Source organism: Phaenicophaeus curvirostris, unplaced genomic scaffold (assembly GCF_032191515.1).
Source record: "Phaenicophaeus curvirostris isolate KB17595 unplaced genomic scaffold, BPBGC_Pcur_1.0 scaffold_75, whole genome shotgun sequence".
Classification (NCBI taxonomy): domain Eukaryota; kingdom Metazoa; phylum Chordata; class Aves; order Cuculiformes; family Cuculidae; genus Phaenicophaeus; species Phaenicophaeus curvirostris.
The window spans coordinates 372,895-386,810 of record NW_027206697.1 but is presented as its reverse complement, the minus strand read 5'-3'; the positions used below and the strand labels follow the sequence as shown (position 1 = coordinate 386,810).

At 45.6% G+C, this 13,916-nt stretch overlaps 1 protein-coding gene across 1 annotated transcript in view; it reads left to right on the top strand.

Moving 5' to 3' along the window:
* The first annotated feature begins 2,046 nt into the window (after positions 1-2,046).
* FBXL6 (F-box and leucine rich repeat protein 6) overlaps positions 2,047-13,916 on the top strand; it is a 22,828-nt gene continuing 10,958 nt past the window's right edge. Inside the window, exons 1-2 of the mRNA XM_069882037.1 lie at positions 2,047-2,055; positions 12,266-12,421. Coding sequence (XP_069738138.1) covers positions 2,047-2,055; positions 12,266-12,421 — 165 coding nt within the window. The remainder of the gene's footprint in view (positions 2,056-12,265; positions 12,422-13,916) is intronic.

Here is a 13,916-nt window from a genome sequence, read left to right as displayed (position 1 = left end):
TTGATCTAGGTGTGTTTCAAACTCCTTTTCCACCCAAAGTGCATAAAGGCTCTGTGCATTTCATAACATTTCTCAATATCCCTTTTATGGGTACAGCTTTTTACTGTTTGATTATTCATCAGTTTGGCTTAAATTGCAGGCATTAAAGGGCTTAAGCCAGAAGTTCTCTTCTGGAAGCTTAGTGTAGGGCATCCCCTAGTCCCGTAAGTGCAGTGCAACTTAAAGTAATAGTTATCTGAGTGATGAATGCTGTACAAGGCAGTTATTCTGATGGTGCTTCCCCGTCCCTGGAATGCCATCCGCTTCTGGCTTAGGTAAGCAAAGCCCCAACCGTGACTTGCTTTTGTCTTTCTCACTAAGTGCTGTCTTGAAAACGAATCAAAAAAATAATCTTGAGGGGAAAAACCATCTACTGCTATTGATGTTGTTTATGAAATGCTTATGATGCTGAAAAGGCGGCACACGTGAGCGTTAGGCATACCTGAATACTCTAAGCAGTCACTACAGAAGCTTAAAATACTTGAATGTATAAAAGTAGTAGGAGCCACTGGGAAATGTCTATTTTTTAATTGTGTATTTAGATTTGTGAAACTTGTTTTATGGATTTAATGATTCTGTACAGTTCAGTAGATCTTACTCTTATAATGACTTTTGAATGGCGCAAGGTATAGCCCATGTGATTTAAAGAAAGAAGAGGGGAGGGAGAATACATCCACAAACCCCCTAGCACTGAAACATGAACCCATTAAAACTATTTTTGTGAATTAGTCCTTTCTGCAGTGCTTTCTGCGACGGTACTTCTCTAAGGAATGTAATTAATATTATTCCACAGAGAATTAAAGGTCCATCTGATTATTTCTGACCTGATGAACTGTTTTCTGAAGCAATGCTCGCTCAGGGGTCGAGGTTCACAACTTGCAATATGTTAGTAACTCCAGTGGAAAGACAGACTTTATGGTTGTGCACTTCTAGCTGTATAGCATGTTTTATAAACAAAATACTTGCAAATACTGTGGCCTTAACTCTAGTGTGACTAAGTGCAGTGAAGAATATGACTTTGCAATTTCAGTCATGGTATTTCGTGTTTAAAAAACCCAATTATGTCACCATCAAATAAATATTTTCTGTCTGTATTTTCAATGTCTTTATTTTTACTTTTTACTTTATACTCTAACTTACTTCAACATACACAGAAAAAAACCACTTAAGCACTTAAGAAAAGCAAATAAAAATCTTATTTCAAAGGAAAGTCTCAACTGACTTGCAAACTTCAAAGTTCATTACTGTTTTTTTCTCATCATTACTGACATAATGAAAATAAAATAATTGAATTCATATCATAGAATCATTTGGTTGGAAAAAAACCTTTGAGATCAGAGTCCAAACGTACCCATCCACCACTAAACCATATCCCTCAGCACCTCATTTTCCCTGAGTGACTTCTTCTGGTGCCTGATAACCCTTTCCATGAAAGAAGTTTTCCCGATATCTAATCTGAAACTCCCCTGGTGCGACTTGGGGCCATTTCCTCCTGTCCCAGCGCTAGGTACATCTGCCTTGCTCCAACCTCCTTTCAGGGAACTGCAGAGCAGGATGAGGTCTCCCCTCAGCCCTCTTTTCTCTAAGCTAAAGAAGTTCCCTTAGCCACCTCTCCTAAGACGGGTTCTCCAGCCCCTTCACCAGCCTCATTGCCCTGCTCTGGACACGCTCCAGCTCCTCAATGCCTGTCTTGTAGCGAGAGGGCCAACACTGACTCTAAGCCCAAGCGTGCCCAAGAAGGCCAATGGCTTCCTGACCTCTATCAGAAACTGCTTGACCAGCAGGACCAGGGAAGCGATTATGCCCCTCAGCACTGGTGAGGTTGCACCTCAAACACTTTGTTCAGTTTTGGGGCTCAGGAGGGCTGAAGAACCTTAAACAGGAACCATATGATACAAAAACTTAATGTGTAACTTCTATTTTTCTTTAAAAACTTCTGCAGGCTCTATAAATTACAGAGCGCCTTCTCACTACTACTTAGCAATTCAGAGGTGTGGACGTAGTAAGATGTATGAGGTAGGAGCTCATCAGTGACGCTGAGATCGGGGGCAGCCTGGACTGTGGTGATCGCTCATTGGTGCAGTTCAAAGTGCTGAGGGTTATGGGGCAGGTAATGAGTATAGTCAGGACCCTAAATTTTGGGAAAGCAAACTACCAGCCCTTCAAGGAGTTAGTCAGTAGGACTCCCTGAGATACTGCCCTCAGGAACAAGAAAGAAGAACAGAGCTGGCAAATATTTAAGGATGCTTTCCATAAAGTGCAAGAGTGCTCGTTCCACATTGTAGGAAATTGGGCAGGGAAGGGAAGAGACCAGCATCACTGGGTTGGGACCTGCTGGTCAAACTGAAGAACAAGAGGCAACTGCACTGGCAGTGCAAGCAGGATCGGGGAACTTGGGAAGAGTAGAGGGTTGCTGCCCGTTTGTGTGGGGATGGGGTCAGGAAGGACAAGGCACAGCCGGAGCAGAACGTGGCAAGGGAAGGGGTTCTACAGGTATGTCAACCAGAAAAGGAAGGTTAAAAGAAGCATAACCCCCTGACTGATGGATGAAAATTGTGACTTCATATCAAAAGATGAGGAGAAGGCTGAGGTACTCAACAACTACCCCTCCCACTGTAGGGGATGATGAGATTTGTGACCACCTGAGGAACCTGAACATATCTAAGTCTATGGGACCTGACGAGATGCATCTATATTTAAGATATTGGGCCAGCAGACCCACAACAGTTGTCATCTGTGTAGCTCTGCCATAGTTAATGAAGCTTTCCTGAGATGGCTGACATGTCAATATGTGTGTGCCTCTGAGCTGGTATGATGTTTCACTCCTTCCCCAAGTGCAGCTCACGTTCTTCCCTGTCTGCTTGGTTAAGACTAAAAATGTTTTAATAATTGTAAGTTGCAACATGATTGGGTGTTTTAGGTTCATGAAATAATTACTATACCTTGAGATAAATGAGCTCAAATGCCAAAGGTCGAGGAGTCCATTATCCCAGGATAAAGGTATTACCATATTTAAGAGAACACTGGTAGTTTTTTTCCAAAAGATTATACTTGCGCTCGCCATCTTCCTCTGTTAGCTACTAAAACTTTTCTACTCTGCGTGTGGACAGGTTTTAAAAAACTGCTTATCCATATTTCTTCAAATATGGCTTTACCTAAGTTCACCTTGTCTTTCTGCTTTGTCAGTTCAGCTAATATATATACTTATTTCCTTACCTTTAAATCCTTTTTTTCACGGAGTAAAAAAAAATGCCATTTCTTCACTTTGAGAACTTAAATTCAGTGAAGATTTCAATTGCTTTTGTATCTCAAGAAAGATAATTTCCATATGCTCGCAATATGGGTAGGATGCCCCCTTATTTGTTAGCTTTGACAGATCGACTGCTTGTATGAAGCTTTAGTGCAACTGTTCGGACTTAGACTAACTTCTGGATGCTTTTCAGGTAATGTGATTTTTATCCCTTGGGAATATAGCAGAGTTAACTGAAAGAAGTGACTCAATAGCTTAGCAGAAGAGAAAATAAAAAGCCTTATCTTGCTGTAAGCTGTAAGCAGCCTCTGACAGCAGAGGAAAACTTTTTCTGCAATAGCTAAGTAACTAATTGGGCAATAACATAGTCTCTCAAATACACACAGAGAAATGTTTCCTTCAGTCAATTCATGCCAAAAGATTTTTCTTTCAAAGCTTATGATTTTGATCTAAGCAAAAAGATTTGGATCTAAACAAAAAGATGAACAAAACCCCTCCAGCTGCTCTGAATTCTCTTGTAATGGTAGATCTCCTGCCTAGAAATCCACTCTCGAGCCTTGCAGTATATGGCACTTGGTTTCCCATCAGTCTCAAAGTTTTCTGAAATCTCTAGAACATTTCAGGCAGCTGCTGTAGGCCTGGAGCAGTGAAGGTAATCATACCAAGTCACAGCTTGCAGTTTTCAATTCCTTCTTAGTCTGTTTTCCCAGCAGGAAAGATCTCATTGGCTGCTCTTTTTCTTCTCTTTTTTTTTTTTTTCCCCTTTAGCTGTTAACTGATGCACTACTTGAACAATCTTTTGCTGCTCGTAGCCCTAAAATGTGGATGTATTATTGAATTATTTGTATGTGGCATCAAGATTCAGTCTGCACTCTAAAATAAATAATCTATTTTGTTAGTATGGTATTAAGTCCATGTACCGAGGGACCCGTACTTTTCCACTTGGCCAATTGCAAATAGCTGTAGCGTTAGACCAGTCCTCGGTACTGGTACTTTGGTTCTTGGCCCAAAGACCTATCAGTTGCAATTCTGGAGCTCAACTGATTCTGGAACGGGTCCTAGTAACTTGGATGCAAGGACCCAGTCTGTGAAGCCACGTGGATTCAGCAGCGGTACGTGTGACTGTACCAGTCGACTACTGGAGCCATTTTGTTTACTACTACAGATGTCAACTAGTGAAGGTTTACTCCAAGTTTGGGCTAAAGCCCATTTCTTTCTCACTCTTAGCAGAGACAACTTCAGCTCCGTCTCCGTTGCTAGACTTCAGAAATCACCTAATCATTAGATTCACAGCCAAGCAGTTGCATGAAGGGGGAAGTTCAGGCAACATATTAGTAATATTGGGGTAAGAATTCCTCCAGATTGCTGGGAGATGATACAAAGAGGATTGGCAAGCACCTCCGCCAGCTCTCATTACCCTTGGGCTGAATCCTAAAGACTGAGGCAAAGGTGGTCTTAAGCACCTTACCCATCCTCATCCTTGGTCACTATTGTTCCCCTTGCATCCGGTGAAGGATGGAGATTCTCCTTGGTTCCTTCCTTCATTATCAATATATTTTAAGGATTTTTTATTATCATTCAGAGAATGGGCCAATCTGAATTCTAATTGGTCTTTAATCCTTCAGATTCTTTTCTCTACATGATCCCACTTTGTCTTTGTAGTCCTCAGGAGTTACCTGCCCTTTCTACCAGAGTTTGTATATTTTTCTCTTTTTTTTTCCTGATTTCCAGCCAGAGCTCTTTACTCAGCCAGGCCTACGATTAATACAGCATGTGGGGGGACACCTGCACAGAGAGCACAAAAATAGGAGTAGAGACACAAAGAAAGAGCACAGACATCCATGAAACAAGGCCAGAGACAACAAAAATGGGCACAGAAATGCCAAAAACAAGTCTGGAGACCCAAACCCCAAACTTAAGACCCCCCAAAATGGGCTCAGAGATCCAAAAAACAAGTCCCCCAAATAGGCACAGACTCAAACAATGGGCACAGAGACTCCCAAACAATGGGCACAGAGACTCCCAAGAGAAGCCTCAGGATCCCAAAAATGGGACCACAGCCCCTCCAAATGCACAAAGATGTTGGCAGGAGCATGGAATCAAAATGCAGAGATCAATGTGATCAGTGAATGTTCACTTTATTGAGCTTAGCTGTTTCTTTATAAACCTTTTTCGGTTACATAACTGGGTGCCCAGCCCCTTCACCAGCTTTGTTCAGTTCTGGGCCCCTCACCACAAGAAGGATGTTGAGGCTCTGGAGCGAGTCCAGAGAAGAGCAACGAAGCTGGTGAGGGGGCTGGAGAACAGGCCTTATGAGGAGCGGCTGAGAGAGCTGGGGGTGTTTAGCCTGGAGAAGAGGAGGCTGAGGGGAGACCTCATTGCTCTCTACAACTACCTGAAAGGACGTTGTAGAGAGGAGGGTGCTGGCCTCTTCTCCCAAGTGACAGGGGACAGGACGAGAGGGAATGGCCTCAAGCTCCGCCAGGGGAGGTTTAGGCTGAACATTAGGAAAAAATTTTTCACAGAAAGGGTCATTGGGCACTGGAACAGGCTGCCCAGGGAGGGGGTTGATTCACCTTCCCTGGAGGGGTTTAAGGCACGGGTGGACAAGGTGCTAAGGGGCATGGTTTAGTGTTTGATAGGAATGGTTGGACTCGATGATCCGGTGGGTCTCTTCCAACCTGGTTATTCTATGATTCTATGATTCTATGATTGTTGCTCTTCTCTGGACTCGTTCCAGAGCCTCAACATCCTTGTGGTGGGGGGCCCAGAACTGAACACAGGATTCGAGGAGTGGTCTCACCAGTGCTGACTACAGAGGGAGAATAACCTCCCTGGATCTGCTGGTCACGCCGTTTCTGATCCAAGCCAAGATGCCATTGGCCTTCTTGGCCACCTGGGCACACCGCTGGCTCATATTCAGTTGGCTGTCAACCAACACCCCCAGGTCCGTCTCCTCCAGGCAGCTTTCTAGCCAGACTTCTCCTAGTCTGTAGCACTGCATAGGGTTGTTGTGCCCCAAGTGCAGGACCCACCATTTGGCCTTGATAAACCTCATGCCGTTGGACTCAGCCCAGCAGTCCAGCCTGTTCAGATCCCTTTGCAGAGCCTCCCTGCCCTCCAGCAGATCGACACTTCCACCCAGCTTAGTGTCGTCCGCAAACTTGCTAAGGGTGCACTCAATGCCTTCATCCAGGTCATTGATAAAGACATTGAACAGGGCTGGACCCAGCACTGAGCCCTGGGGACACCACTTGTCCCTGGCCTCCAGCTGGATTTCACACCATTTCCCACCACTCCCTGGGCCCTCCATCCAACCAGTTTTCCACCTAGGAGAGTGTGCGCCTGTCCAGACCAGAGGTGACAGTTTCTCAAGCAGAATGCTGTGAGAAACTGTGTCAAAGGCTTTACTGAAGTCCAGGAAGATCCATCCACAGCCTTTCCCTCATCCAGCAGCCCAGTCACTTTGTCATAGAAGGCGATCAGGTTTGTTTGGCAAGACCTGCCTTTTGTGAACCTGTCTGGACTGGGCCTGATCACCTGGTTCTCTTGCATGTGCTTCATGATAGCACTCAAGATCATCTGTTCCAGTTGGGCACTGGAACAGGCTGCCCAGGGAGGTGGTTGAGTCACCTTCCCTGGAGGTGTTTAAGGCACGGGTGGACAAGGTGCTAAGGGGCATGGTTTAGTGTTTGATAGGAATGGTTGGACTCGATGATCCGGTGGGTCTCTTCCAACCTGGTTATTCTATGATTCTATGGTTCCATGACTTTCCCTGGCACTGAGGTCAGACTGACAGGCCTGTAGTTCCCTGGGTCCTCCCTGCGACCCTTCTTGTAGATGGGCACAACATCAGCCAGCCTCCAGTCCAGTGGGACTGCCCCAGTCTTCCAGGACTGTTGGAAGATTATGGAAAGGGTTTGGCCAGCACATCTGCCAGCTCTTTCAATATCCTTGGGTGGATCCCATCCGGCCGCAGAGACTTGTGGGTGTCTAGTCGGGCTAGCAAGGCTCTGACCACCTCCTCTTGGATCACGGGAGCCTCATTATGCTCCTCTAGCTCCTGGGTTTGTACACAGATGGAACGACCCTCCTTACAACTAAAGATTGAGGCAAACAAGGCATTAAGTACCTCAGCCTTTTCCTCATCCCCTGTCACTGTTGTTCCTTCTGCATCCAATAGGGACTGTATGGTCTCCCTAGTCCTCCTTTTATTATTTATGTATTTGTAGAAAGATTTTTTGTTATCTTTCACAGACTTGGCCAATCTGATTTCTAGCTGAGCCTTAGCCCTTCTGATTTTTTCCCTACGCAATCTCACTTCCCTCCTCTAGTCCACCCAAGAGGCCTGTTCCCTCTTCCAGAGCCCATAAACATTTCTCCTCTTCTTGATATCACTCACGATCTCTCTATTCAACCAAGCTGGCTTTCTCACCTGCTGGCTTTTTTTCCGGAACACAGGGATGGCTTTCTGCTGAGCTGCTAGGACTTCCTTTTTGAAGAGCTTATTGAGCTCATAGAGCTCATCATTATTGATTAAGTATCAATAATCCTTGTTAAAAACTTGTCCAGAGTACAGTGAATATTTTACTCTCTGAGATACGATTTTAAGAAGCATATCAACAAGTTCCATACAACACGGGTTTACGAAAAGCACGTCTTGCCAAACAAACCTGATCGCCTTCTATGACAAAGTGACCCGCATACTGGACGAGGGAAAGTCTGTGGATGTATCTTCTTGGACTTTGGTAAAGCCTTTGACACAGTTTCTGACAGCATCCTGCTTGAGAAACGGTCAGCTTCTGGCCTGGACAGGCGAATGCTCTCCTAGGTGGAAAACTGGTTGGATGGAGGGCCCAGGGAGTGGTGGGAAATGGTGTGAAATCCAGCTGGAGGCCAGGGACAAGTGGTGTCCCCAGGGCTCAGTGCTGGGTCCAGCCCTGTTCAATGTCTTTATCAATGACCTGGATGAAGGCATTGAGTGCACCCTTAGCAAGTTTGCGGACGACACTAAGCTGGGTGGAAGTGTCGATCTGCTGGAGGGCAGGGAGGCTCTGCAAAGGGATCTGAACAGGCTGGACTGCTGGGCTGAGTCCAACGGCATGAGGTTTATCAAGGCCAAATGGTGGGTCCTGCACTTGGGGCACAACAACCCTATGCAGTGCTACAGACTAGGAGAAGTCTGGCTAGAAAGCTGCCTGGAGGAGACGGACCTGGGGGTGTTGGTTGACAGCCGACTGAATATGAGCCAGCGGTGTGCCCAGGTGGCCAAGAAGGCCGATGGCATCTTGGCTTGGATCAGAAACGGCGTGACCAGCAGATCCAGGGAGGTTATTCTCCCTCTGTACTCAGCACTGGTGAGACTGCTCTTCGAATCCTGTGTTCAGTTCTGGGCCCCCCACCACAAGGATGTTGAGGCTCTGGACTGAGGCCAGAGAAGAGCAACGAAGCTGGTGAGGGGGCTGGAGAACAGGCCTTACAAGGAACAGCTGAGAGAGCTGGGGTTGTTTAGCCTGGAGAAGAGAAGGCTGAGAGGAGACCTTATTGCTCTCTACAACTACCTGAAAGGAGGGGAGGGAGCTGGGGTCTTCTAAGTGACAGGGGACAGGACAAGAGGGAATGGCCTCAAGGTCCACCACGGAATGTTTAGGCTGAACATTAGGAAAAAATATTTCACAGAAAGGGTCACTGGGCACTGGCAGAGGCTGCCCAGGGAGGTAGTTGTGTCACATTCCCTGGAGGTGTTTAAAGGATGGGTGGATGAGGTGCTGAGGGACATGGTTTAGTATTTGATAGGAATAGTTGGACTCAATGATCCAATGGGTCTTTCCCAACCTGGTGATTCTATGCATTACATAATCATATTCTCATGCACCATTTAGATAGAATTGAGCATTGATTAAGCATCTTTGATCTGTCTCATACAGTAGCAAAATCACAGAGACTGTGCTATTTCTCAGCAGCCAACGAAGCAACAAACTCTAAAGGGCCTTTTCAACTCTTTGTTATTGATCCTCTTCTTGCCCTTCTCCCAACAGCCTTACCATTGCATACAGCCACATCTTTTGTGTAGTCATCAGGCTAAAATGTCCAGGCCGAGAAGAACAATAAAGCTGTCACAGAGACGCTAACTGTAATAACAGACCCTAGACATAAGAGGAAAGGCTGTGAAACTCCTATATTTACATCAAGGACAGAGACAGCCTGTGCTTTTATCAGCTGAGTTGTGGCCCTTCCTCTCACAGAACTAAGTCAATACGGTCACTGCTGCAACACCATTAGTCAGGCTCCAGTTGCAGGGGTCTGTGAATCCCAGGCACGTACAAAAAGCAAGTCAGCTAGGGTCCCATGCCTCTAAGTTACGGAGCGCTGGGGTGGGGAGAGGGAGAGGGGAAGAAAATGTCCTACAGCTCTACTACTTCAGACATCTGGAAGATATCAACACACGGATCTTTTCAGCAGCAGTTCTCTGAGCAGGAGCTTAGAGGAACATTTCAGCCTAGGGGTCTTGTAAAGCCACGTGTGTACATAAAGAAGAGCTGACGTGTTTGAGAGGAACTAGGAGCCCTACAGACAGAGGACTATAAAAAAGGGCAGGGACTAGCACAAAGATTCAGAAACAGCAAGAGGAACAAAGAGGAGTGTCAAGATACAGAGTGAATTTCAAAACTGGAACAGCAACAGTGAACAATACAAAGGGATAGAGAAAGAAAGAGAGAGATGAAAAGAGAAAAAAAGAGAGAAAGAAAAACAAGGCATTTGTAGGTGCAGAGAAAGAACAAACTGCAAGGATCAAGCCAGTCAAATTGTGGAGGAAAAGACTGAGGAATGCAAATTAGGACAAAGATGGAAAAGGAGTAAAAATGTATGGGCACAGAACAGATGCTGAAGACTGGGGAAAAAAAAAGAAAGAGAAAACAGCACAGAAAGATAAAAGAGTAGGTGTACAAGGATACCAGAAAACAAAAATTATAGTAGCACAATAAACAAAAGGAACCAAAAAGTCCAGCTCTAAAGTGTTTGCTAATTAGTCCCATTGCTGTCACAACAAGCAATGTCACAGTGAAAGCGCGCATACCATTATTTCTTGTAAAAATACTTTCAAGCATGTAGTAGTGTTGTTCTGGCTAAGAATGTAAAGCAGAGTTAATAAGACACAGCTGCTCCCCAGGACCTATTTATACCTGTGAGGGGGTTTACCACACCCCATTCACAGGTGGTGCGTGGGAAGGCCCAGAGTGTATATAAGCCACAGGCCTTGTCTCAAGAGGTCTCTTAGGGTTTGGTTTTCCTTGAGGTTAGAGCTTTGCTGCTGTTTCAATTCATTATAGCTTTTGAGCCGATTAAGCTAGCTTGATAAGCTTTTTTCTTTTTTTGTCTTGTAAAGAAGCAGAGGCATCTGCTGGTAGTATGAGTTTTGGAAGAGTCCGGGCTAAACAGCACATGCAGCTGCAACTATGGGGTTTTTTGTCAGTAATTTTTGATTGGGTGTTGGAGGGAGCAAAATGTTTTAACAGTTTGATTTCCTTCTTTGTTTTTTTTTTTTCTGGGTGTTTTGCTTAGAGTTTCTGGTTATGGAATGATCTGTTTTTGTTCCTCATTCTGTGTGGGATGATGCATTGGTCCTAGGGACTTTGCAGTTTGTAACAGGCACCTTGTGGGTGATAATAATCTGGAGTTAAGTTTGTCGGCTTACGGTAGGAAGTTGAGTTTGTGGGCTGGTGGAAGATAGAAGGGGCCAGGGGAACCTTGGGAAGGGCTCAGAAGCACAGCTCTCAAGGAACAGCAACACAGAAGGGTCAGGAGGGTTAAAATATAGGGCAGGTCCTGTTAGGAAGGGGTAGGGTTCCTTCTTTGATACTTCAGGGGTGGAAAAGGGCTTGAATGATTTGGGGAAAGGCAGATAGGTTCATTAGTCTTTCTTGGGTCAGTTTTGCAGTCAGATGCAAGTGCCATTCAGGTTTCTGTTGTTCTAGTCTCTCTGCAGCAGATGGGAGGTAACGATGAGGTTGAGACACAAGTTGAAAAGTCATAGTTACCCTAAAAAACATAATCTCTAGGGCTCTGAGATCTCTGCTCCCTTATACCTTCCACTTATTGTGTTCCTCAGCTAACTTCTTTGTGTCCATCCTGTCTCCATCCATCTGAATGTCCAGAGAAGAGTAATGTAGCTGGTGAGGGGGCTGGCGAACAAGCCTTATGAGGAGTGGCTGAGAGAGCTGGGGGTGTTTAGAATGAGAGGGAATGGCCTCAAGCTCTGCCAGGAGAGGTTCAGGCTGGACATCAGGAAAAAGTATTTCACTGAAAGGGTTACTGGGGACTGGCAAAGGCTGCCCAAGGAGGTGGTTGAGTCACCTTCCCTGGAGGTGTTTAAAGGATGGATGGGCAAGGTGCTGAGGGGCATTGCTTAGTGATCGATAGAAATGGTGGGACTTAATGATCCAGGGGGTCTTTTCCAATCTGATGAATCTATGAATATCAGAGACCTTGCTCCTTAAAGGTATGGACTTGCTGCCTATCTACAGTGCAGGATTCTGCCCTTCGTTTCCCTTGAATTTCTCAGGGAAGAGATTAGATATTATTTTGGCTTGTAACAGTTAGCAGCTGAGCAACTCTTCTTCATCTGGTCTGTGTATATGACAAGCCTCCCTTATTTAGTAGTTTTGGATTTTTCCTGAACTTACCAATGAGGTTTGCTCTATGATTGCTCACAGCAGTTGTTACCTTGTCCATGTTATCCACTGTGTTTTTTTTACTGTCACTGAGTTTCCAATTTAGGTCTTAGAGTAGTCAAATCCCACTGTTGCAAGTTTTTCATTGGCTGACCGCCTCTGTAATCCCAGTCTCCATTGCTGTGTGGTGAGTGTCCTGTGTTTTTAGGTCTTCTGTGTTAATTATCTTTACTGGTTTTCGATAAGAATATTTTTTCAAGTTCTTTTTGTTCACTCCTGTGACTAAAGTCTGGTAACTTCCTAGAATTTCGACCTCCATGGCTCGTCTTTCTTTTGTCCTGGGTATCACCACTACCGGTCCTACAACCTAAGTGGTGAGGAGGAGAGGAAAGCAGACGGCACAGAGTTTTGGGGCACCAGTGCGGTAGTCAGGCTTATTCTCATCACTGTGGGGCTGAAGGTGAGGAGGAAGTTAAGTATGTCTAGAAGAGCAAAGTATTATTTGGCAACTTAGTATTTACTTTTGGTTTGGCAGGCACTGTAAGGGCCACTTTGGGAATGGGAAGAGCATTTGAGATCAGCTGGGTAGTAGGGAGAAGGAGCATGGGACAGATGTCTCACAGATGTGACAGTAATTCTCTTAATTTAATTACCCTGCGTGATAACAGCTGCAGCATCTGACATTGGAACTGCTGTGGAGCAAGTGAGTGGAAGAACATGCCAGTTAGGCAGAGCAAGTTGTCATGTAAGATGCTGACATTGATCCGTGCAATGCTGGCTGTTGGCACTATTTTAGTTTTATCTTTGGTTTTCTTGCAGATGGCAAAGCGGAACCTGGCAACTGTAGGATCATCCCGGAGAGCTGATGCTCTTGGAGTTCTTTTTCTGCTGAGGATGTCTCCTGGTGGTCTGAAAGGTAAGTTGAGGGATGGGGGCAGGGGTGGGGTGTGACAGAGGGGAGAAGGCTGGGAATGGCAGGGAGGGGTTTTAAAAGTAGCTTAGTGGAGTGGGCTGTGCGGGAAGTGTCCCCTTTGGGCAGGGAGAGCTGGAGAGTGTTACTTCTCAGCCCAAAGCTAGCATGTTCCAGGCAGGGCCGTTCCAGCTTGTCTGTGCCGTGTACTTTATATTCTGTTTCTCTTACGTGTTTCTTAAGCCTTGATGTCCCCTTTGCTTTAAAGGAATGCAGCATATGACTTTAGCAGCAACTCGAGGGCCTTGAATGTGTGCACTCATGGGTAAAATACCAATTAGGCACCGTTCTTCTTGCATCATAACCTAAGTGTGGATTGGCTTCACATTTTCAAAGCTTCTAGTCAGCCATAATTTCCTGTGCCCTTGCAGACTGTGTTGGAAGCCACAATCACTAGTCATAAATTTTCAAGGATCCCAGTTAACCAGAGACTTCTTCCATGCATCTTGTGTCTTTAGGCATTTAAAAGGTGATTCCTTCATGTACAACGTCCCAGTTATGGCCAAATCCCATTGTAATGAGGAATACGTTATAGCATGCCAGACATGCCTCGAGTGCCATATCTACGGTCCTGAAATCTTGTACTCATAAATGCAGTGTTGATCAGGCACTGCTTTTCTTGCATCGTGATCCTAAAGCCAGGAACGGTCTTGTGTTTTGGCACTGATTTTCTGTTGGTTTTCTCTTGCAGATGCTGAAGAGGAACCCCGTGACTGCAGGATTATTTCTGTTAGCCGCTGTGATTTGAGCGGCTTTGGCCCAGGACAGCTTGAGTCGTGGCCCTCTGAAAGCTAAGTTGAGGGAGCAGAGGTGGGAAGCGGGAGGCGAGTTGGGGCTAGCAGGGAGGGGTTTTGAAGGTAGCCTAGGCTGTGCAGGGAGAGTCGTCTTTGGGCGGGTGAAGGCAGAGGGGCGTACTTCTGAGCCCAAACCCTGCATGGGCAGGGCAGTTCCAGCCTGTATCTGTTGGGGTCTAGTTTGTCTAGTC